General features: G+C 37.7%; 1 protein-coding gene across 3 annotated transcripts in view; it reads right to left on the bottom strand.

Moving 5' to 3' along the window:
- Positions 1-10,863: 10,863 nt before the first annotated feature.
- Positions 10,864-24,276, bottom strand: part of LOC577886 (integrator complex subunit 9) — a 28,355-nt gene continuing 14,942 nt past the window's right edge. For all 3 annotated transcript variants that reach the window (XM_030974941.1, XM_030974943.1, XM_030974942.1), the window contains exons 9-19: positions 23,863-24,019; positions 23,183-23,363; positions 22,009-22,112; positions 21,199-21,327; positions 19,761-19,885; positions 19,051-19,131; positions 18,592-18,678; positions 16,268-16,366; positions 13,745-13,912; positions 12,147-12,203; positions 10,864-11,297 (exon numbers count right to left, since the gene is read on the bottom strand). In XM_030974941.1, coding sequence (XP_030830801.1) covers positions 11,178-11,297; positions 12,147-12,203; positions 13,745-13,912; positions 16,268-16,366; positions 18,592-18,678; positions 19,051-19,131; positions 19,761-19,885; positions 21,199-21,327; positions 22,009-22,112; positions 23,183-23,363; positions 23,863-24,019 — 1,308 coding nt within the window. In that variant the 3' untranslated portion in view covers positions 10,864-11,177. The remainder of the gene's footprint in view (positions 11,298-12,146; positions 12,204-13,744; positions 13,913-16,267; positions 16,367-18,591; positions 18,679-19,050; positions 19,132-19,760; positions 19,886-21,198; positions 21,328-22,008; positions 22,113-23,182; positions 23,364-23,862; positions 24,020-24,276) is intronic.

Raw genomic sequence — 24,276 nt, forward strand, 5'->3', positions numbered from 1 at the left:
CATACAAGTCGACTTGCTGAGTTTCAACAACTCGTCATCTTGTCTTCTTGTCCCATACAAGTCGACTTGCCAAGTTTTAACAACTCATCATCTTGTATTCTTGTCCCATACAAGTCGACTTGCCGAGTTTCAACAACTCGTCATCTTGTCTTCATGTCCCATACAAGTCGATTTGCCGAGTTTCTTGTCTTCTTGTCCCAAACAAGTCGATTTGCCGAGTTTTAACAACTCGTCATCGTGTCTTCTTGTCCCATATAGTCGACTTGCCGAGTTTCAACAACTCGTCGTCTTGTCTTCTTGTCCCAAACAAGTCGACTTGCCGAGTTTCCACAACTCGTCATCTTGTCTTCTTGTCCAATATACATGTAAGTCGACTTGCCGAGTTTCAGCAACTCGTCATTTTGTCTTCTTGTCCAATATACATGTAAGTCGACTTGCCGAGTTTCAACAACTCGTCATCTTGTCTTCTTGTCCCATACAAGTCGACTTGCCGAGTTTCAACAACTCGTCATCTTGTCTCCTTGTCCCATACAAGTCGATTTGCCGAGTTTCAACAACTCGTCATCTTAATTGTCTTCTTGTCCCATACAAGTTGATTTGCCGAGTGTTAACAACTCGTCATCTTGTCTTCTTGTCCCATACAAGTCGATTTGCCGAGTTTCAACAACTCGTCATCTTGTCTTCTTGTCCCATACAAGTCGATTTGCCGAGTTTCAACCACTCGTCATCTTGTCTTCTTGTCCCATACAAGTCGACTTCCCGAGTTTTAACAACTCATCATCTTGTCTTCTTGTCCCATACAAGTCGACGACGTGCCGAGTTTTAACAACTCGTCATCTTGTCTTATTTTCCCAAACAAGTCGACTTGCTGGGCTTTCACAACTCGTCATCTTGTCTTCTTGTCCCAAACAAGTCAACTTGCTGAGCTTCAACAACTCGTCATCTTGTCTTCTTGTCCCATACAAGTCGACTTGCCGAGTTTCAACAACTCATCATCTTGTCTTCTTGTCCCATACAAGTCGACTTGCCGAGTTTTAACAACTCGTCATCTTGTCTTCTTGTCCCATACAAGTCGACTTGCCGAGTTTCAACAACTCGTCATCTTGTCTTCTTGTCCAATACAAGTCGACTTGCCGAACAACTCGGCATCTTGTCTTCTTGTCCCATACAAGTCGACTTGCTGAGTTTCAACAACTCGTCATCTTGTCTTCTTGTCCCATACAAGTCGACTTGCCAAGTTTTAACAACTCATCATCTTGTATTCTTGTCCCATACAAGTCGACTTGCCGAGTTTCAACAACTCGTCATCTTGTCTTCATGTCCCATACAAGTCGATTTGCCGAGTTTCTTGTCTTCTTGTCCCAAACAAGTCGATTTGCCGAGTTTTAACAACTCGTCATCTTGTCTTCTTGTCCCATATAGTCGACTTGCCGAGTTTCAACAACTCGTCGTCTTGTCTTCTTGTCCCAAACAAGTCGACTTGCCGAGTTTCCACAACTCGTCATCTTGTCTTCTTGTCCAATATACATGTAAGTCGACTTGCCGAGTTTCAGCAACTCGTCATCTTGTCTTCTTGTCCAATATACATGTAAGTCGACTTGCCGAGTTTCAACAACTCGTCATCTTGTCTTCTTGTCCCATACAAGTCGACTTGCCGAGTTTCAACAACTCGTCATCTTGTCTCCTTGTCCCATACAAGTCGATTTGCCGAGTTTCAACAACTCGTCATCTTAATTGTCTTCTTGTCCCATACAAGTTGATTTGCCGAGTGTTAACAACTCGTCATCTTGTCTTCTTGTCCCATACAAGTCGATTTGCCGAGTTTCAACAACTCGTCATCTTGTCTTCTTGTCCCATACAAGTCGATTTGCCGAGTTTCAACCACTCGTCATCTTGTCTTCTTGTCCCATACAAGTCGACTTCCCGAGTTTTAACAACTCATCATCTTGTCTTCTTGTCCCATACAAGTCGACGTGCCGAGTTTTAACAACTCGTCATCTTGTCTTATTTTCCCAAACAAGTCGACTTGCTGGGCTTTCACAACTCGTCATCTTGTCTTCTTGTCCCAAACAAGTCAACTTGCTGAGCTTCAACAACTCGTCATCTTGTCTTCTTGTTCCATACAAGTCGACTTGCCGAGTTTCAACAACTCGTCATCTTGTCTTCTTGTCCCATACAAGTCGATTTGCCGAGTTTCAACCACTCGTCATCTTGTCTTCTTGTCCCATACAAGTCGACTTGCCGAGTTTTAACAACTCATCATCTTGTCTTCTTGTCCCATACAAGTCGACGTGCCGAGTTTTAACAACTCGTCATCTTGTCTTATTTTCCCAAACAAGTCGACTTGCTGGGCTTTCACAACTCGTCATCTTGTCTTCTTGTCCCAAACAAGTCAACTTGCTGAGCTTCAACAACTCGTCATCTTGTCTTCTTGTTCCATACAAGTCGACTTGCCGAGTTTTAAAAACTCGTCATCTTGTCTTCTTGTCCCATACAAGTCGATTTGCCGAGTTTTAAAAACTCGTCATCTTGTCTTCTTGTCCCATACAAGTCGACTTGCCGAGTTTTAACAACTCATCATCTTGTCTTCTTGTCCCATACAAGTCGACGTGCCGAGTTTTAACAACTCGTCATCTTCTCTTATTTTCCCATACAAGTCGATTTGCCGAGTTTTAACAACTCGTCATCTTGTCTTCTTGTCCCAAACAAGTCGACTTGCTGGGCTTTCACAACTCGTCATCTTGTCTTCTTGTCCCAAACAAGTCAACTTGCTGAGCTTCCACAACTCGATCGTCATCTTGTGTTCTTGTCCCATACAAGTCGACTTGCCGAGTTTTAACAACTCATCATCTTATCTTCTTGTCCCATACAAGTCGACGTGCCGAGTTTTAACAACTCGTCATCTTGTCTTATTTTCCCATACAAGTCGATTTGCCGAGTTTTAACAACTCGTCATCTTGTCTTCTTGTCCCAAACAAGTCGACTTGCTGGGCTTTCACAACTCGTCATCTTGTCTTCTTGTCCCAAACAAGTCAACTTGCTGAGCTTCAACAACTCGTCATCTTGTCTTCTTGTTCCATACAAGTCGACTTGCCGAGTTTTAAAAACTCGTCATCTTGTCTTCTTGTCCCATACACGTTGATTTGCCGAGTGTTAACAACTCGTCATCTTGTCTTCTTGTCCCATACAAGTTTATTTGCCGAGTTTCAACCACTCGTCATCTTGTCTTCTTGTCCCATACAAGTCGACTTGCCGAGTTTTAACAACTCATCATCTTGTCTTCTTGTCCCATACAAGTCGACGTGCCGAGTTTTAACAACTCGTCATCTTGTCTTATTTTCCCATACAAGTCGATTTGCCGAGTTTTAACAACTCGTCATCTTGTCTTCTTGTCCCAAACAAGTCGACTTGCTGGGTTTTCACAACTCGTCATCTTGTCTTCTTGTCCCAAACAAGTCAACTTGCTGAGCTTCCACAACTCGATCGTCATCTTGTGTTCTTGTCCCAAACAAGTCGACTTGCCGAGTTCCAACAACTTGACTTCTCGTCATTTAACTCGTCTTCTTGTCTTCTTATGTCGTCTTTTCGCCATTTAACCCGTCGTCCCGTCTTATTATCTCGTTGGCACTCAAAACATGCTTGTAGATTTTTATATCGCATTTTGATCCCATATAAATATTTATGTGTACCGTCTTTACTGTTACTTTCTCGGTTATCAGCTTTTGTGGGTAGGTCGGAAATAATAACTGTTTGTATGAGTTCTGAACCGAACAATAGCAACGATCCAAGCTACAAATTAGAGCGATTTTCGCTAAGAAACAACTTTCGTATATAAATTAGTCTACCCCCAAAATGGAAACGATAGGGTCCACTCTGATATTAAAGGCTAAGTCCACTCCAAAAATAATTTGCTTTTAATAGATGCTGAAAAACAATAGAAACCGAGCAAAACTAAATTGTGTAAAATTGGATAACTCATGTAAGGAAGTTATGATTTGTTTTAAAAGTATGAAAAACTATGGAATTTTGAAATTCACTAAACAAATTGCCAATTCGGTTCTCAGTTTATGACGTTGTTGCCTCACTATTTATCAATTGCTTTATATATATATATATATATATCCCATTAATTTCCCTTTTTGTGCCCAAAGAAGTTGATTTCCCCACGCCTTTGCCCAGGTTATATGATTTGTATTATATTGCGTGCATGCCATTTCACAAAATATTTTATGAATTTTGAAGGATACTATATTTTGAATATTGTATATTCACAATTATTGATTTTTATACAAATAGTTTATCAAAATTCACATTTTTCATGATTTAACTGAACAAAATTACTCTTAAATGCATCCGCACAAAAACATATTACTATTAATGTAACTTGGATACTAATGTGAGGAAATAAGATTTTAGGGGGAAAATTGCAAATTTATATTATCAATATAAAGAAAACAATTAGTGGATAGTGAGGCAATGACGTCACAGACTCATGAGTGAGTTACCAAATTATTTTGTGATTTTCAAAGTTGTTCATGTCATCAAAACTTCATAACTTTAATTCTTATTTTGTTTAAACTATTTTTGATTGGTTTGTCTGATTTTTCTGCTTCTATTTGAAGTGGACTTGCCCTTTGAGTTGGCTTCTATGAAAGCACAAAATAAGAGGAAAAAATAAGTGAAATTATGAGCACTATACCCGTTTAAAAACAAGAAAGTTATGAATATTTGAAGTCGACCTCAGTGAAAACCAAATTTACAACACTGACGTATATGTAGCGAGATCCTCTCCAATATGCTGTACAGATAATTTCACAAACTTTCATTTTCTTAGTTATTGATGACGGAATATATTACTTTCATTTAGGGGTTATATAAAAAATAAAAAATAAAACAATATATGGGTGCATGTATGATCAGCAATTTTCTTAAGGGAAAGTATATGTATTTGCAGGTACAGAGCAAATGGGAGGGGACCTCGCAAGGTACGTCACAGAGTTGCCAATTTGTGTTTGATTGATCGCAGCCACCTTCACGAACTCATGATTTCTAAATTTGTTATCAGTTTTTTTTTCGTAAACTTCCATTGACCCGTTGCTCTCATTTTACTGCCTCTACAAAAAAAAAATCAAAAATCGGGTGGACTAGTTTCCTCTTTACCCAACACTTTGGCCGAGAAGTACTACAAGGAAGAATTGAGAGGGCTCATCGTGACGGTTCTAAGATCAGATATTATTATCCATATTATAAGGCTTTCAAGCGGTACAATAAATCAGTGTATTTAATATCTTTAGCGCAGTACCCAGATGACTGATCAATATTGCTTTCGTATTGCTCATTCATTCGGGAACTTCAACTATCGATATCGATATCACACGAAAACAAAACCATATTTACCGAGGTAAGTCAAATTTTGTTATTTTACTTTATAGTCAGCTTGATATAGATAATAATATTATATGGCTTGGTTCGTGTGATACATGTACAAGAATACCCTGCTCTCGCTATATAAATATTGGACTCGTCTTCGACTCGTCCTTTATTGTCAAAGATCGAGCAATACATTATTGTATCACACTCAAAGCCATCCAATGTCAAGGTTTCTTTTAAGGCGTCACTGTGCAACATCCTCTATCAGTAAATTCTTCCAACTATTTTTGAATTTTCCAAACCGTTTTTCGAGTTATGACAATATTGGACGAGTCGAAGATGATATAGCGAGAGCAATATATTCTTGAATCACACTCAAAGCCATCCAATAATTATATAATTATCCACGACACATGTTGGTTAAAATAACGCAATATATACCAAGATAGGAGGTATGTCCTCTCGCAACATAAAGGCATAATTAAATGACAAAATACGTGTGTGATTGATGATCTCATCAAGAAAGCTACAGATGGGAAAATGAAATGGAAAGATGGAGTCCAAAACGCATGTCTCAACAAAGTAAAGTACCATTTTACAGCAGGCGAGACTCATCAAAGTTTGGCCGCCTCCTATTACACATGACTGTCTATGCCTCGCAAATCAATTTTTTTGTCGTTGCGAACACAATAAATCGTCTTCTTTCTCTAATAATTGAATGAAGCGTCAAAAATTTACGCGCTACGCGCGGGAGGAGGGGGGGGGGGGGGGGATTCAATTCAGACAAGGATTTAGAGTCGAGAATGGAACAACGAATCATCTTTTTTCTCTAATAATTTAATGAAATGTCAAAGCTTCCGCGCTTTGCGCTGGAGGGGGAATTTGAATTCAGACAAGGATTAAGAGTAGAGAATGGAACAACGAATCATCTTCTTTCTCTAATAATATCATTAAATAAACTATGAAATTAAGGCCAAAGCTTCCGTGATTCGCGCGGGAGGGGGGAATTTGAATTCAGACAAGGATTAAGAGTAGAGAATGGAACAACGAATCATCTTCTTTCTCTAATAATATCATTAAATAAACTATGAAATTAAGGCCAAAGCTTCCGTGATTCGCGCGGGAGGGGGGGGGGGGGATCAATTCAGTCAAATAATAAGAGTCAAGAATGGTACAACAAATCGTCTTCTTTCTCTAATAATTAATGAAACGTCAAAGCTTCCGCACTTCGCGCGGGAGGGGGAAAACTGAATTTATACAAGGATTAAGAGTCGAGAACGGTACAACGAATGGTGTTGTTTCTCTTATAATTTAATGAAACGTTAAGCTTCTGCGCTTTGCGCGGGGGGGGGGGGGTACTGAATTCAGACAAGGAATACGAGTCGAGAATGGTAAAAACAAATCGACTTCTTTCTCTAATAATTTATGAAAGGTCAAAGCATCCGCGCTTCGCGCGGGAGGGGGGGGGGGAACTGAATTCAGACAAGGATTAAGACAATGATTAATGAATCGAGAAAGGTACGACAAATCGTCTTCTTTCTCTAATAATATCATAAAACATCAAAGCTTCTGCACTTCGCGCGTAATAGGGGGGGGGGGGGGGGGCAGCGAGCTGCCCGAATATGATTTTTGTTTATATCTTTCCTCGTTTATTTTGGTGATAAATACCACTTTTACAAAATACATATTATGCTCAAACTTTTGCTCGCTCGCTAGCCGAATTGTGAAACCAGAAAATTACTTTTCGGGCAAGAGGTTACAGCCCCCCCCCCCCTCCCCGATGAAAATGTCAAAAATTCTACCGGTAAGGTGCTTCTAATATGACCTTGTCAGTATTGGTATGTTGAGCTGATAAAACGGTCTGCGCAATTTTCAAATTTCCGCCCCCCCCCCCCCCCCCCCCCCCCCCCCCCCCCCCCCCACCCCCCCCCCCCCCCCCCCCCCCCCCCCCCCCCCCCCCCCCCCTCCTATTGGAAAATCCTGGATCCGCGCCTGGTACATATATACAAACTATAGTGATATACGTTGTCATGACCAATTTCGCAAGCTTACCAATTACCAATCCAATTGATTTTGCCTGCAGTAAATTAAAATAGTCTAGCCCGGCCTAATTACCATTCGATAGTTCAATTTCACGATAAGGGCATTTAAATTCGTATTTTCATCCGTCAAATTAAAAAAAAATCATCCACATTCATGTGCTATGCACGCTCTTCATCAATCGTTCACTCAATTTAGCATAATGTGATCGGTGATCAATTATTCAATGATTTTGTTAGAAAAACCCTCTCTGAACGGATTTCCGCAATATATGTTACGCGAGTATATATCTATTACATAACAAACAGTGAGTTTTACCATGGAAATATGGTCTTACACTGTATATCACGTACCTAACTTAAAGGCAAAACTTGTCTCAAAAGTGGAAGAAAAATTATGTAAGGAGATGCGTTCTCTGGTCTTTAAAACACTAATGTAAATGCAGTTAAATTTAAAAATTCAATTTTTGTCTTCCTCAAATGTATAAATTACTATTAAGATTTGTTTATTACAAATGTAACTGTGTTTTGTATACATTGTACACTGTATTCTTTATTATGTACTGTATTTTGTTGGAAATGAAAAAAAAAAAATGAAATGAAATGAGATGAGCCCAGTAGCTTACGGCATACCTGCCAACCTGAGACAAGAGAAATTAGGAGTAAATTTTTCTGGATGGACTACGAGGTCGCGAACCACCGAAGGATTGGGGTAGTAGCCCGTAGATTGGGGGGGGGGGGGGGGGTACACAGGACTTCAGGGTCTATTTTTTGTCCATGTCGCTGTGTATATCTTCTATGAGCGCGAGCGCGGATGTCGGCGTGATCTGGTTATCAGTGCTGTGTTATGCTTTAGTCTTATACATACATACATACATATTGGTATTTATTGAGCGCCTTTACATGAACATGCTCAAGGTGCTTTACATTTCAAAATACAAACATAATAGTTATAAACTCTCCAAGTGCATTACACTCTAAAAAAAAAAAAAAAAAAAAAAAAAAAAAAAAAAAAATCGGAGTTTTGAGGCATGCATTCGGAATTCGGAGTTGGTATGAAAAATGCGGAGGAACTCCGCCTAAATCGGGGTGGTTGGCAGGTATGTTACGGGGACCTCTGGATCCTGGCTGGTGCTTTACCTATAGACCCCACGCCTTTGGACAATGCGCTCGCTACGCTCGCTCAGCCTTACTGGATCCAAAACAAATATGATATATACAAACAGAATCTTGAGCTTTCTTTTATTTACAAATTTACATAATATACATAGCATCTTTGACATCATGTAAAAATACGAGATATGCAGTGAAGGAACTCTTTAATGTTTGGCATGGTATATAGAGCCCATCCATTGTTTTGTGACGATTTACATTCACCTAAAATGTAATTAAATTCAATAATATAGTTGGGAGAATTAATGAATCGATCAGATCAGTTTCTGTTTTCACTCAAACTTTCAGTATATCTTTAATTGTAGATCTAGCATTGAAGTCACTACCTTAGCACCATTTTCTCTCATCTGAACAACGTTATCAGGTTCCTTTAATAGACAACTACTCCAAAAGAAATCAGAGAAGAAGAATGTCGGAGGTTTGAATGAATAACATAAAAAAAAATAAAAGAGTTACACATTTTTGAAAGTTGTAATCAATACACATATGAGCACTTTAAATTGGCTGAATCTGTAATATCACCTTGACTTGTTAATAAACAAAGAGCCTAAGATGTCAATATTTCTAAAATGTCTGACTCTGGAGGGTGTTCCCTTTAAGATAATACAAAGTTTTGGACAATTTTGAAATTGGATGGATAGTGATTCTTTACAACTTTGATATGTTTGAATGCCCCTTTGGATGTATTATAAGCACAAGAAAATTTAGCACTTAAAACACTTCTGCTTTAGAGAAATTTTGATAAATTTCAAACAGCGCCTACGGCCATACAATTGTAGCTACGACCATGAAAATCTCAGAATATGTAGTTGTGATATATAATTTCCAAACAGGAAGAGCTAATCAGTCGATCAAGAAACATTGTTTTATAGCTTAATTAATATCTTGACCTTGAGAGGGAGCTTTACAACATAAAGAGTTTATTATTTATGATTTCATCACTTTAGACTCGATTTTTAACCGCAACGATCACTGAATGTTGTAGGATCACATATGCTTCCAATAAGTTCATTTCAACCAAATTCATGACTCCATACCAAAACTTTGTAAGACCTATAATAATATGTTATCCATGATAAATCTTGAATAGTGCCTATAAAAGGGAGAAGGTGCTTAAGAGAAAAACAGAAATTGATGATATTTATGGACACAAGAAACAGGAGGTTTCTGTGACTACGTCCTAATGGCCAATTTGAAGTTTTCACAGAATTAGTGATCTCATATTTAAATATTCATAACTCCTTATCAATTGTCAGATTTTTTTCAAACTTTTGCCATTTTCTTTCTGTTATTTTCTGCTTTCATTGAAACAAACTTTTATAAAGGTAGGATTGCCCTTTAAGAACAAATATACTTCTTATACGTCACTGACATGATTGAGACAAAGTATTTCTAATTTATTTCTTTCTAGATATGGGAGCATGTCTTTATTTGGGTCACTGAAATGTTATTGCAAGTTCCAGTCACTGTTTGGGTATAAACATGTACTACCATCATAACATACCTTAAAGGTACTATGTCCCTTTTGCAGCCAACCTCAAATGCTGTAGAACTTTGCAGGAATTATGAATATGTCATGTATGTCCTATCTGTGAAATTTAAACGTTAGCAGTGTCCTCATATTCAAATTATGCAAAGAAACCCGTTTACTTGCTAGACTTCACTGTCAGACACTATTGAGTGACTGACTGGCTTTTTTTCTTCTTTGGTAATAACATGACTTTGCTTCATTTATAACCCCTTCAAATACGTGACTACTTCATAACCCGTCAATTAAATGACTTTGATTCATTGATAAACCCCTTCAAATATGCGAATACCTTTATAACCCCTTAAAGGTACTTTGTCCCTTTTGCAGCCAACCTCAAATGCTGTAGAACTTTGCAGGAATTATGATTATGTCATGTATGTCCTATCTGTGAAATTTAAACGTTAGCAGTGTCCTCATATTCAAATTATGCAAAGAAACCCGTTTACTTGCTAGACTTCACTGTCAGACACTATTGAGTGACTGACTGGCTTTTTTCTTCTTTGGTAATAACATACATGAAAAGAGTTGTAAAGGGTACATGAGCATTTGTCTACATCAATAACCCACTTCTTGTGATGGCCAAGATTAAACTGATTGAATCTTTGCGCAGCATAAAACGTATGACCATTCGGTATAATTGTCTGAAAATCAAGACTATTACTTTTGGGCTCTATAGCCCAAGTCGAATTGACAACTAATAGTCGTTATTTTCCCACTTGAAGACATTTTCAAGCCCCACCTTTTTTAGGGAAGTTCTAAATTAGTATTATCATCTTTCAAATGCAGTTGGAATTTAACTTTTTCATTTCTTGGGCCTGCAAATGGGACATAGTACCTTTAAAACACATGATTTCGCTTCATTTATAACCCCTACTGACTTTTAAAAAAGAGAGAAAGAGAGACAACATTAGAAGTCACGGCTTAGTTAAGAATGGCCACAAAACAACATTTGGGTAAAAGCATGTCGTCAGAGTTCCAATTCACCTTCTTCCAAAAACACTTTATTATCCACTGGTTGAGTTAATTCATCTGTGACAAACAGTTCATAAAGTCTTCAGCTTTCATCAAAATCTTCCTAAGCAACTGATCAGTACATCTCTCAGCTGTTTTCTCAGCTTCTCATTCCCCTCACAGAAGATGTGGGTGGACCCCTCCTCAAGCTGTATAATGGTATCTTCCGATTCCTGTGCGAATGGAAACAGAACAAAACAATAAGTTGTATTGCAGTGAACATCAGTTGTAGTGCTCCGATATGGGCAACTAGATACAAATATTCAAGATTAAAAGTAGCAATGAAATGAAAATATCGGCTGTCTGGAGCCACAAGCTTAGTTCTTTGTCACTGCACTCAAAGTCATGTGTTCTTGAGATTGCAGCCCCAGCATTCAAGTACGACTATACTCAATGGAAGAAGGAGAACAAGAAGGGCAAGTTGCATTGAAGTACAGTGGTTGTGGTGCTTTGATATGGATAAATAGATACAGCTATTCAAGATCATATATACCTGTACTAAAAATGACAATGAAATTTAAAAATAATAATAATAATAATAATGGTGGCTTCTTATATAGCCCACATGTCCTTCGCGTTGTGACGCTCCTGGCGCTGCCCCGATTATTACCCTGGCTTTAGCAAGGCAGCCACTGCGGCGCACTAGCATTTCAAGGAATTAATTCCTGCCAGGTACCCATTTACATCACCTGGGTTGGTAAAATAAAACATCACATGAAAATATCTGCTTCAAAAGCTCCTCTTTTTAGGGGGAGGGGGCTAGTATGCATGTGTAGTAGAGAAACACATGCTACTACACATCCATACTACCCCCTCCCCCTCCCCCAACCAAAAAGTAGCTTTTGTAAATTAACAAGAGTTCCTCAGAAAAAATATGATTGCCATGAGGACACTTTCGCTCATGATTTCAAAGTTGAAAAAGAACCGTATCTAAAATAAAGGGATTAAAAAATAAAAAATTGCTTTATAACATGATGAATGAACAGAGTTTGTTTTCAGACGGGGAAGACACATTTTCTTACCAAATGAACAATATGCCCTGATCCTGTGCTTTCTACCTTGACATCAGCGATTCCATTCTGTAACAGAGAGAGAGATTAAGAGATCAGGGGGGGGGGGGGGGTGTTTCACAAAGATCCTAAGTCGAACTTAACTCTAAGTTGGACTTACAAATAATGGAGAGCCATTTGTAGCCTTATACTAAAATATATTCGAAAGCGAAAGATCAAGTATTTTAGACTTTTTATAAATTCCACATCATGAACATGATATCTCCCTGATAATAGAAAATATGAAAGATTTAATCAACATTTTATGCTTTTTAAAATAACTTTTACAAAATATTTTCATAGATGCTAACGGCTTTCCATAATTGTTAAGTCCAACATAGAGATAAGATCGACTTAGGATCTTTGTGAAACACCCCCCAGAACCTGTCTGACCAGCAAAGGCCGCCAATCCGTCGTAAAATGTGTGTAGGAGAGAGAGAGAGGGGGAGGAACTGCCAGATGTCCTTTGGAACATAATATTTCTAATTCCATGAGGTCAAAATGTATAAAAATGTATGACTGAGCAGTCAGGTGTTATGCCTCAGTCACACTTTTGCCTATTTGGCCTGTGTATTGCTGCATATTTATGGCAAGCCGTTTTAACATTTATTCCTATTTCTTTATGTAAAGAAATTATTTTCTGTTGTAAAGCAATGGTAATTTTTTATATCAAGAAATATGTATAAATATTAAAACAGCTTGCCATAAATAGGCGTTGTGGCGTGCGCCTGTAATCCAGCTAAAAGTGGAAGTTACAAATTGATTCAGCCGAGGACGCAGGTTCGAAAATGAGTCACGTCTTTCAGATGGTGACGTTTAAAGGTCGGTCCCCAGGTGTAAATAATCATATCTGATTGATACACGTCTGTAAAAACCCAATACACACACACACACACACGCAGCAATACCCAAGCCAAATACACAAAGTTGTGACTGAGGCATAAGAAAGCCATTCGTTCCATGATAACCGATCTTCTTTTTTTTTTGAGAGGAAGACTAACTGACCCATTCTATCGCTATAGTGAAAAGGAATACATGTATATGCAGTGTACTGCTAAGTAGTGAACCTATAATGATAAAGAATCCTACAATGAAAAGACTTAAATCAGGTTGATCAGGACAATTCCATGACCGTGAAGTAATGAATCAGGTCTTATTTCTTAAAATTAAAAATATATATATATTTATCATATCCTCATTCATGAAAGAAAAGGTGGGTTTCTGAGCACGAACATGAAACAAATATTTGAACAAGCTGTGCAGCACAATATTTGCTTTTTTTTTATCATACCACTGATAAATATTCCTTATCAATATGACTCGAAGGTTAGTTAGAAGAACCTTCAAAGCCCCACTGCACTACTTATAGCTACAAAGCACCCTCTATATGGCAAACAATGCCTAATCGGTGACCATTGGTCCCCCATGGTCCCCTTTTTCTTATTTTAATTGAGAGCTGATTTGATGGGATAACCACCCGTCAGTGACCTTGCAGGGAGGTCTAATCCCCTGGCCAAACTAGTGCAGATGAGCTTTAAAGGTACAAACTTTTTGTTAATGGGCGTTCTTACCGTGGCAAGACTCTGCACAAACTCCTCAATGTCAATGTTACCATAGACATAGTGCTTGGGGTGAGAGGTGTAGGTTTTGGGCGTGGTCAAGTTCTCTTCTTCTCGCTTTCTCTTTCTCTGAGGTTGACCGGTAGGAAGCAGTGGGTTGGCTTGAGGAGAGGGCAGCTCCTGCAAATATCAAGTAAAGAATGTTTTCACATTTTTAAATCCTTTTAAAAAGTAATTTTATCATTTTTTGTCTTTTTCAGACAGGATGTTGTTATGCTAATCATCTTTATCCCTATCATTTTTATAAGTATATGCATTCCATCAGATTTGTTTGGTAGCTCAGCGAAATGAAATGAAAAACACAGGTCCTGAGCGCAAAAGGGATAATAGTTAGTGATGTATGTTAACTAAATGTTCTATTATGACATATCTGAATAAAAGTTTAGGTGTCTTATATCCTTATCGAGATAATACAAGTCTGTCTGTTGCAACGAACAGAGTTGACAAAAGACTTAACTCCGTTTCGATGACGATCAGCCATGCACAAAGAAGACGAAAGACCCGATGCATGGCTGATCTTCAACGAAACAGAGTTAAGTCTTTTGTCAACTCTGTTTGATGCTACGGCAGGCAGCCAGTGAAAAGAACTTGTTTGATCAAATTATGGAAATGCAAGCATTTTTTTTAAACAAACAGAACTTTGTTATTCCTGGCTCATTTTTCCCGATTGAGGTGTCATATGAAAGAGCAGAAATTGAACTTTCTAGAAATTTGATTTTCTCCTTCAAATTCAGATACGGCCCGCCAAATGACTTGTTGGTTTCCTCTCTTCAAATTGCTTTTAATCACTCATGCGTGAAATATGCATCATATGAGTTGCATCACATGAAAGAGGATCTAAGCTTTACAAATATGTGTCATTTATTAATTATAATTGTGATTAAGCTATAATAAAACATTGATAGTTCTCGGTTTCGTTTTTTCTGGGACGCACCGTGTATACAGAATGACGTGATATACTCTCATACCCAGATTAAGAGTTCGTAAATACAACCTACGTAAGCAACAACCAGATGCTGTCGATTGTACGTCACGGACAGATACAGATACTCTTTTGAATCTCTATTGAATCCAAATCATTTTATATTGTCATTTATTTGCATGTATATTAATATTGAGCAGATGGCTCTTTATTAAATCTATGTACACTATATTTTACTCTTGAAGTCGCTTGATTATTTTCTTGTGATACGTATTCATTTCAGCAGAACCTAACTTATCGTCAGACTATAGTAATTAACAGTACTTAAATCTGACAATGTCTATACCAGCTCCATATCCAAGCGATGCGGGATCTACCTCTGCGTGATACAGTTATAATATTTTAACAATTTTCAACACATTTTGCGTTCCAGATGAGTCTTTTCGTGTCACTACATTTCACTAATTTAAAGCTCCCTTACAGCATGATGTTAATCCCATAGACTTGAGAAAAAGCAATCTTTTGACCTCATTGAAAATGAATGTATACACTGCATTCAATTAAATGCAATGGATCAGTTTACTAACATATTCAGTTTTACACATACCGGTATTTTTAAAGGTACTATGTCCCTTTTGCAGCCAACCTCAAATTCTGTAGAACTTTGCAGGAATTATGAATATGTCATGTATGTCCTATCTGTGAAATTTAAACGTTAGCAGTGTCCTCATATTCAAATTATGCAAGGAAACCCGTTTACTTGCTAGACTTCACTGTCAGACACTATTGAGTGACTGACTGGCTTTTTTCCTTCTTTGGTAATAACATACATGAAAAGAGTTGTAAAGGGTACATGAGCATTTGTCTATGTCAATAACCCACTTCTTGTGATGGCCAAGATTAAACTGATTGAATCTTTGCGCAGCATAAAACGTATGACCATTCGGTACAATTGTCTGAAAATCAAGACTATACTTTTGGGCTCTATAGCCCTAAAGTCGATTTGACAACTAATAGTCGTTATTTTCCCACTTGAAGACATTTTCAAGCCCCACCTTTTTTAGGGAAGTTCTAAATTAGTATTATCTTTCAAATGCAGTTGGAATTTAACTTTTTCATTTTTTTGGCCTGCAAATGGGACATAGTACCTTTAAACAAAGGTTGTTCTTGACAACCTGAAAGTTTGCGAGGTTTGCCTGACATAGCAACAGGTAATATATGCAGACTGGATTCCAAGCATTGTACATGTAGTTCATTTATTAATAACAGGTTAATGGAATAACTTGTCACTAGGTCCCCAGGAAAGAAATATCCATGAATTTGAAATGTTAGTTAACCGATCTATTCAAGGATGAATTTAAATCAGTCACTCCATAATCATCATGTATGAGCTTTTTTCTCCTTACAAGACATACAACTACATGAAGTGAATGAGATGAAAAATTACAAATGTTGATTAAATTTGTGTAAGTCTTACAGACCTTGACTGACTGTGATAAAATCAAACCACTTGTGCATTTCTCATCTACTTGGCAATAAATTTGTGTTCTAACCTCCAGAATAAACTTGTTGTCATGGACGTTGAGTTGGCCAGTTACCGTGGACACCAAGACACCAGGCTGGAGTTCTACAGGAGCAAGACTGCTGGCAACCTACAAAGGGAGAAAAAAAGAGAAAATAAAAAGTTGAATGCGACTGCAACTCGTGTGACTACAACTCCAATGTACCGGTACCTCTATCAACTTTCAATTAATCTACTAACGATTTTGTTTTTCTACAGTGTTTGAAAAATGGAGCCTTCTTTTTCCCACAAAGTTTAGTTCTGCCTTGAATTTTGAAAAATTGTCCTTAATAATAATAACAATAATACTAGTGGAGCCTTGTATAGTGCCCATGTCTGGTACATTGCCACTCCTGGCGCTCTATCATCCCGGCCTAAGCAATCCGTTCTAGATTCAATCAATTCAATTCAATTTTATTTCGTCCAATAATAACATGGAAATTCATTGTGGGATTTTATATATTGCGTTTACATTAAAATCATGTATAAAAATACATCAAAAGCATGACATTGAAATAGGAAATAATTACATTCAGAATCGTATAGAAATTGGAAAAACATAACATGACTTCGACACAATCCACAAATATACATAGTAAAAAGGCCCCAAGATGTATTCTGAATCAACAATTCCTGATGTCCAGGAAACCACACAATGCCTGCCATAAGTGCTGTTCCATGTGACTACCAAAGGCACACACTGATATAAAGATATAATGATCTGGGGCCGGTTTCATAAAACTTGTTATCCATAACAAATGCTAAATTTCTACGACAAATTTGCTCTCAGCCAATCAGATGCCATGATTTCAGTAGCTTATAACAGTAGCTTGTAACTTGTTATTGATAACAAGTTTGCTCTCAGCCAATCAGAAGCCATGATTTCAGTAGCTTATAACAGTAGCTTGTAACTTGTTATTGATATCAAGTTTGCTCTCAGCCAATCACATGCCATGATTTCAGTAGCTTATAACAGTAGCTTGTAACTTGTTATTGATATCAAGTTTGCTCTCAGCCAATCAGATGCCATGATTTCAGTAGCTTATAACAGTAGCTTGTAACTTGTTATTGATATCAAGTTTGCTCTCAGCCAATCAGATGCCATGATTTCAGTAGCTTATAACAGTAGCTTGTAACTTGTTATTGATATCAAGTTTGCTCTCAGCCAATCAGATGCCATGATTTCAGTAGCTTATAACAGTAGCTTGTAACTTGTGATTGATATCAAGTTTGCTCTCAGCCAATCAGATGCCATGATTTCAGTAGCTTATAACAGTAGCTTGTAACTTGTTATTGATATCATGTTTTATGAAACAGGGTCCTGTTTTCAGCTTGTTGGCCTGAAATCCTCATCAACCATCTCTAAATCCAAAACTAAGTTTAGGTCAGAAAATTATTAAAGGAAACCTCACCCCAACAAATAAGTGTAGGTATGCTGAAAGACAGGATATATTCCTACGTGCTGATCTACAATATTCCTTACAAAACGTACAAGAGATAATTAAATGAAGATATTCTTGACATGATGTGATCATGTCTTATAGCATGACTTTCTTGATATTTTGACGTATCAGGCGAACTTGTACATGTATCATGTACCATGCTCTAGTTGTAAAGACTTTTTAATTCAATAAGAAGACCTTTACTTTTTAATGAGGGAAAATTAACGCTGAGAAGGTGAAAATAATATTTGGTGACCAAAATATAACGAGGGTAACGTTTGTAACTAATTTATTCAAAAGAACTAAAATATAGAACTTTGAAATCTATTTCATTTATGCGAAATCTTCACCCCAGAAGAGCAACAGCTTATTCTAGCAATGTGAGTTCTGACAATTACATAATACAGTCAAACCTGTCTATAGCGACCACCCAAGGGAAACACAAAAAGTGGCCTTTGTAGACAGGTGGTCTTTGTAGACAGGTTCCTTTATTACATGATTCAATGAGAATCCATTTTCAAGGGAAACAACAAATGTGGTCTTTGTAGACAGGTGGTCATTAAAGCAGGTTTGACTGTAGCAGGTAAATGAAATTTGTCATCACCAAACACGCCTGGGAAGGAAGCATCCATAAATTTGAATACATTTACCCGATAAACGACCGCGCATACTTCGTCATGTTATCAACAAAATGGAGATGCCCATGTCGTGCTGAGAAAGTTGACATTATGCTAAGTTCATACCTCTCTCATACACTTTGGTGGGGAATCTTGTAGATCAATGGGCAAGAATACAATAACTCTCCAAGAATAACTCAAGTTATTCCTTGGGGTGAGGTTTCCTTTAAGGTACATACAAAGTATATCCTACTTACCTCTGGAGTAATCTCGACCTTCTCATATCTCCTCTTCACAAGCAGGCTAATGACATCATCACGACTGTATGGTGTAGCTGCTGGGTCCTATCAAAAAAGAAAATTACACAAATAATATGGTAATAAAAACCATTCTTTCCATGCTCAAAGTATCTTGTTAAACTGTACATGTACATGAAGTGAACACAAAATCATTTAATCAAAAGGATATTTCCAGTGGTCATGGAACCAAAGAAAATCTATTATGATCCCTACAAGAGAAAAAACGACAGGTTCTGCTGTTCACTCCCAGGATCACCACGATCCTATTTTGTTACATTGACTGCAATTTGTGGCTGACTGTTAGCCACAAAACCGGAGTATTCCTGATGATTGACAACACCTTTTATTGGGTTAACACCCGAATGGTGTCAAATTCCCCATGACAGCCATTACTAGACCATAGACCATAATACATACCACTTCCACAACCAGATCGGTTCTTAGGGGATGGGATTCTGGTGGATTGAGGTAGGATTCAGGCAGGACCACTTGAAGAGGCTGTGAGATAAGATGAGATTAAAACAGTTTCATTCATGAAGATTTGATGTTACATAATGTTACAGAATCAAGAAGGGACATAATGCACTCAAAATCTAAGGAAAATAACCACTCTAGGAAAAATAGTCATGATAACATATTCAAATATTTTTTTCATCAAAGGATAGACAGGCCTATCCCTGGTAGTTCACTAAGGGTGGCAAAAGGACATTACAGGATGGTATAAACTTGGCTGATTTCAGATGACGATGATGATGATGATGGTGATAGTTGCGATGATGGTGGTGGTGGTGGTGGTGGTGGTGGTGGTGGTGGTGGTGGTGGTGGTGATGATGGTGATGATGTTGATCATGATGATGATGATGATGATGAGGAGGAGGAGGAGGATCAGGACGAGGACAAAGATGAGGATGAGGGAAAAATTATTGATTTGCTAGTTCAGAACAATAGGAGAAGAATCTGAGAAGTTAAAAAAAGGAGGATAGTTACCAAACAGACAAATTCGAGAAGGGAGATGATTCAAGAGAAATATTTTGAAGCGAATAGAAGATACAAGTCAGGAGGTAAAGGAGTTAGGAGTGAGGCTGAGTCAATGTGACAGTATCAAGCCTTTGTTGAGCATTTCTTACCTTGAGGTCTTTCATTAACTTGTTTGCTTGAGGAAAGGTGAGCGCTGTGTCAATAGGACAGTAGCACGCCTTCATCGCAAGGGGTTGGTATGGTGCCAGTGCATCCAAGTAGGGAAATGAAGGCTCTAATTTAGGAGAACGAAAATGTAGCTCAGAATTTTATAACTTTTTAACATGCTTTTCACACTTGTTTTGCCCCATACTTTCCCCAGCCCTGGATTACCTTTTTGGGGTTTTCACACACGTTGTTATAGCGCCGTACTAAGCTCCTATCCCGCAATAAGAAAATTTGTTAGCACCGCAATTGCGGAGTTAGTCCTGCTTTTTGGCAGGACCAACTAACCCCATACTTTAGGTAGGGCTAAGCTTAGCCCAGGACTATAGGTCGGTTAAAGACCCCCTCACTCCCCCCCCCCCCACCATTAGCCACACCTATAGTTCGGAGCTAAGCAAAATTTTACCAGTGTGAAAAGCATATATATGTGTCATAGCATTTAACGCTTTCTATTAAGTCATCTCCCCCCCCCCCCCACCCCCCTTTCCTTGAAAACCTTCTCTCGAAAAGCCCAGTTTGCCTCAGATTAAAATGTCCACCAAATGATCTAACAACATATGGGAAAACAATATCCAACAAAACCAACAGAAACACATTAGAAAATGAAAACCCTCTCAATCTAAGAGTTGAGGGTGCAAATCCATTAACATCCTTTGGCAAGACATTTAATCCACATTTGCCCCTCTCTACCTGGATGTTATATGGGTACAAGTAGGATGAGAAAGAAATTGTAGTTTGATCAGCATCATTAGCATCTGTAAAATGGTATTAAAGATACTATATCCCTTTTGCAGCCAACATCAAATTCTGTAGAACTTTGCAGCAATTATGAATATGTCATGTATGTCCTATCTGTGAAATTTAAATGTTAGCAGTGTCCTTATATTCAAATTATGCAAGGAAACCCATTTACTTGCTAGACTTCACTGTCAGAAACTATTGAGTGACTGACTGGCTTTTTTTCTTCTTTGGTAATAACAAACATTAAAAGAGCTGTAGAGGGTACATGAGCATTTGTCTACATCAATAACCCACTTCTTGTAATGGCCAAAATTAAACTAATTGAATCTTTGCACAGCATAAAACGTACAACCATTTGGTACAATGGTCTGAAAATCAGACTATTACTTACTGGCTCTATAGCTCTTAAGTCGATTCGACAACTAATAGTCATTATTTTCCCACTTAAAGACATTTTCAAGCCCCCCTTTTTTAAGGGAAATTCTAAATCAGTATTATCTTTCAATTGCTGTTGGAATTTAACCTTTTCATTTGTTGGGCCTGCAAATGGGACATAGTATCTTTAAGCGCTATATCATCAACCCATAATATTATATCAAAATATCATAATATAAAATATATTATATCATAAGACATACTCACCTATAAAGAGGACTGTATTGTTACTGTTCTTGCCCCACATCTCCATAAAGTGAACGGCATCTCCCATTCTAAGAGAGGGGTGTCCAGTAAACACTACACAGGGGGTTTTGAACTGGTTGCTAAATTCACCTGTATGAAGAGATAGAGAAGAGCATTTTTTTAATGAAATGATAGACATTACATGAACCATAAGATCTGTATTAAATTTAACAATTTGGTGCATAGCATACATTGAGGGGCATCATGAATGCTCATCATTAAACATTGTTTTAAATACTTTTTAGTTTTAGTATCAGTCTGTTAAATGTATCTGTTTTGAGATACAGTGTAGTCTGTATTCACATCATTGCAAATAAGAATAGTGAGAATATCTACTCATGAAAGTAATCCTTTCAATAAATTCTACTATTATTTTTTGTTTCTAAAAGTAAAAACTACAAAAGTGTCACTAATTTTGTTTCAACACACACAATTATTAAAAAGTCAATTTTTTTTACTTCAAAATGTTATGATTCAGGAGGGTCTCTTGTTTAGTGATAATTTTGTACACAGCAAATGATTAGGTGTTGTCCCATGAGTTCCAATCAGTTACAATCCACTGATTAAATTGAAAAATAAAGATTTGCATGGCTTTTTAAATTAGTGATATTTTACTTCAAACACTCATAACCTTCTTATTATCGGACTAATTTATTTAAATAAAATTCATACAAATGAAATTATTACAAATGTTTGATTGCGCTTTAATATCCATGCATCGATGGACGAATGAAGGTGATATACTCATGGTGCAAAGCAAGGTCAACTTACCATGTACACTTGGGAAGTGTTTTAACCTGCCATTCTTGATGAGTTCTGCATGAGGGAACGGAGGCTCTGGAAGATAAACCTTGGATTGCTTCACACCACATAGCCTGACCAGAGAGAGAGGGAGTACATAGGGTTTTTCAAGCATAAATTACGGTGATACAACAAATGCCCTGGCGATTGAGTTTGGGGTTAGGGTCCATTGGTCCATGGTTGAAGTTAGAATTTGGATAGTATTGACCACAGAGAAAATTTCCTTGTGCAAAAAATAATCCAGCAAAAATAATCCAGCCTAAACTATATTGGTAAACGAGTACAGCACAAATAGATTTACATCTAATTTTTTAAATGGCACAATGAGAAAATCTTAAATGTCGTCTAAATAACATTGCTACATGCATCACCTCGATTTCTGAAGAGAACTTGGAAACACCTACTATAAGACGGCAATGTATAAAACAAGAGGGAAACACCCCATGAGTATCACTAAGATGAATGTCATTTACAAAGTTTGAATAAGTAAAGAATAAGTAAGGATGTATACAACTCATGATAAACAACCCCTCCTGACTAGTACCAGACAAAACAAGGCTTTTAAATAAGTCGTATGTATCATGAAAATAGCACAAAAATGTGGAAATGGGAAATGTATTAAAGCTAACACTAGGCATTTTATCTAATGATGGAGCTACACTTTGAAACAAAACCCAATCAAAGAAATCAAAACAAATTACATTACTGATTTGTTCATGACAACAGAAAGAAAGAAATTTTACAGAATACAGTCAAACCTGCTTTAGTGACCACCTGTCTACAAAGACCACCTGTCTACAAAGGCCACATTTGTCGTTTCCCTTGAAAACGGTTTCTCATTGAATCATGTACTAAAGGAACCTGTCTACAAAGGCCACTTTTTTGTTTCTCTTGAATCATGTACTAAAGGAACCTGTCTACAAAGGCCACTTTTGTTGTTTTCCTTGAATCATGTACTAAAGGAACCTGTCTACAAAGACCACCTGTCTACAAAGGCCACATTTGTCGTTTCCCTTGAAAATGGTTTCTCATTGAATCATGTACTAAAGGAACCTGTCTACAAAGGCCACTTTTTTGTTTCCCACAGGCAGTTGCTATAGACAGGTTTGACTGTATATGAATATCAATCTCATGGAAGACATACCATTCAGAAAGTATCTGTGAGAAAGCAAGCGAGCTGTCCGCTACGGGAGAGATGAAGTAGAGAGGGGTTTGCATGAGACCAACGCTCTCCATATAACCAGCCAGACACTCAAAGAGATCATAGATCACACCAGATGGATAGCATGGGACTAAGACGTTGCCTCCGCTCTTGATTGTCATGGCTAGAGGGGGATAAACAAAAATTTAAAAATATTATTTGAAACATGGATGATTATTTCCATATGTGACATTGAAAATTTGAAATTACAGAAGAATTGATATTCAGGTGAAAGAACTAGAGTATCTATTCTCTCTGGATTATGAAAGGTATTGGTCTTTATTTGTAGGGAAAAATATTTGAAATATAACATTTCGAAAATTTCTACTGGATTACTGGGTGTACTGAAGAATTCTCTGAGCCTACTTTCTTTGGTATGAAAAGTATTCCCAGGTTTTGTATTTATGTCACTGTATGATGGGGAAAATATTCAAAATACAGTCGAACCTGTCTATAGCGACTGCCCAAGGGCAACACAAAAAAGCGGTCTTTGTATACAGGTTCCTTTAGTACATGTTTCAATGAGAAACCGTTTTTTCAAGGGAAACAAAAAATGTGGTCTTTGAAGAAAGGTGGTTACTAAAATTGACTGTATGACATTTTCAACAGTTTCACTGACTTACTGAGTGTACTGCAGAACTCTCCAAGCATACTGTCTGGGTTGTGAGCTGGGGTCTGTGTGAGTCCAGTCAGGACGATGACGTCACTGTTCTTCAGAGGGTCTTGGTTGATGGGCATAGAGTGTGTGGTGAGAAATGATGAGGCCGATACATAGGATACCTGCCAGGTCAAAGGTCAAAGGGGGTGACAAAGGTTAAAGGTGGTGACAAAGGTCAAAGGTGGTGACAAAGGTCAAAGGTAGTGATATAAGGTCAAAGGTGGTGACAAAGGTCAAAGGTGGAGATAAAGGTCAAAGATATTGATGAACAAGCTGGAGCTGAGAGACCTGATTTTTTCAACTTTCATTTGATCTGATTTGAAGTAGGAATGATTAGGCATTCATTAATAACGGAATGGTTTCACACCTATGTTTTAAA

This window comes from Strongylocentrotus purpuratus, unplaced genomic scaffold, assembly GCF_000002235.5.
Source record: "Strongylocentrotus purpuratus isolate Spur 01 unplaced genomic scaffold, Spur_5.0 spur5_scaffold_7, whole genome shotgun sequence".
NCBI lineage: Eukaryota > Metazoa > Echinodermata > Echinoidea > Camarodonta > Strongylocentrotidae > Strongylocentrotus > Strongylocentrotus purpuratus.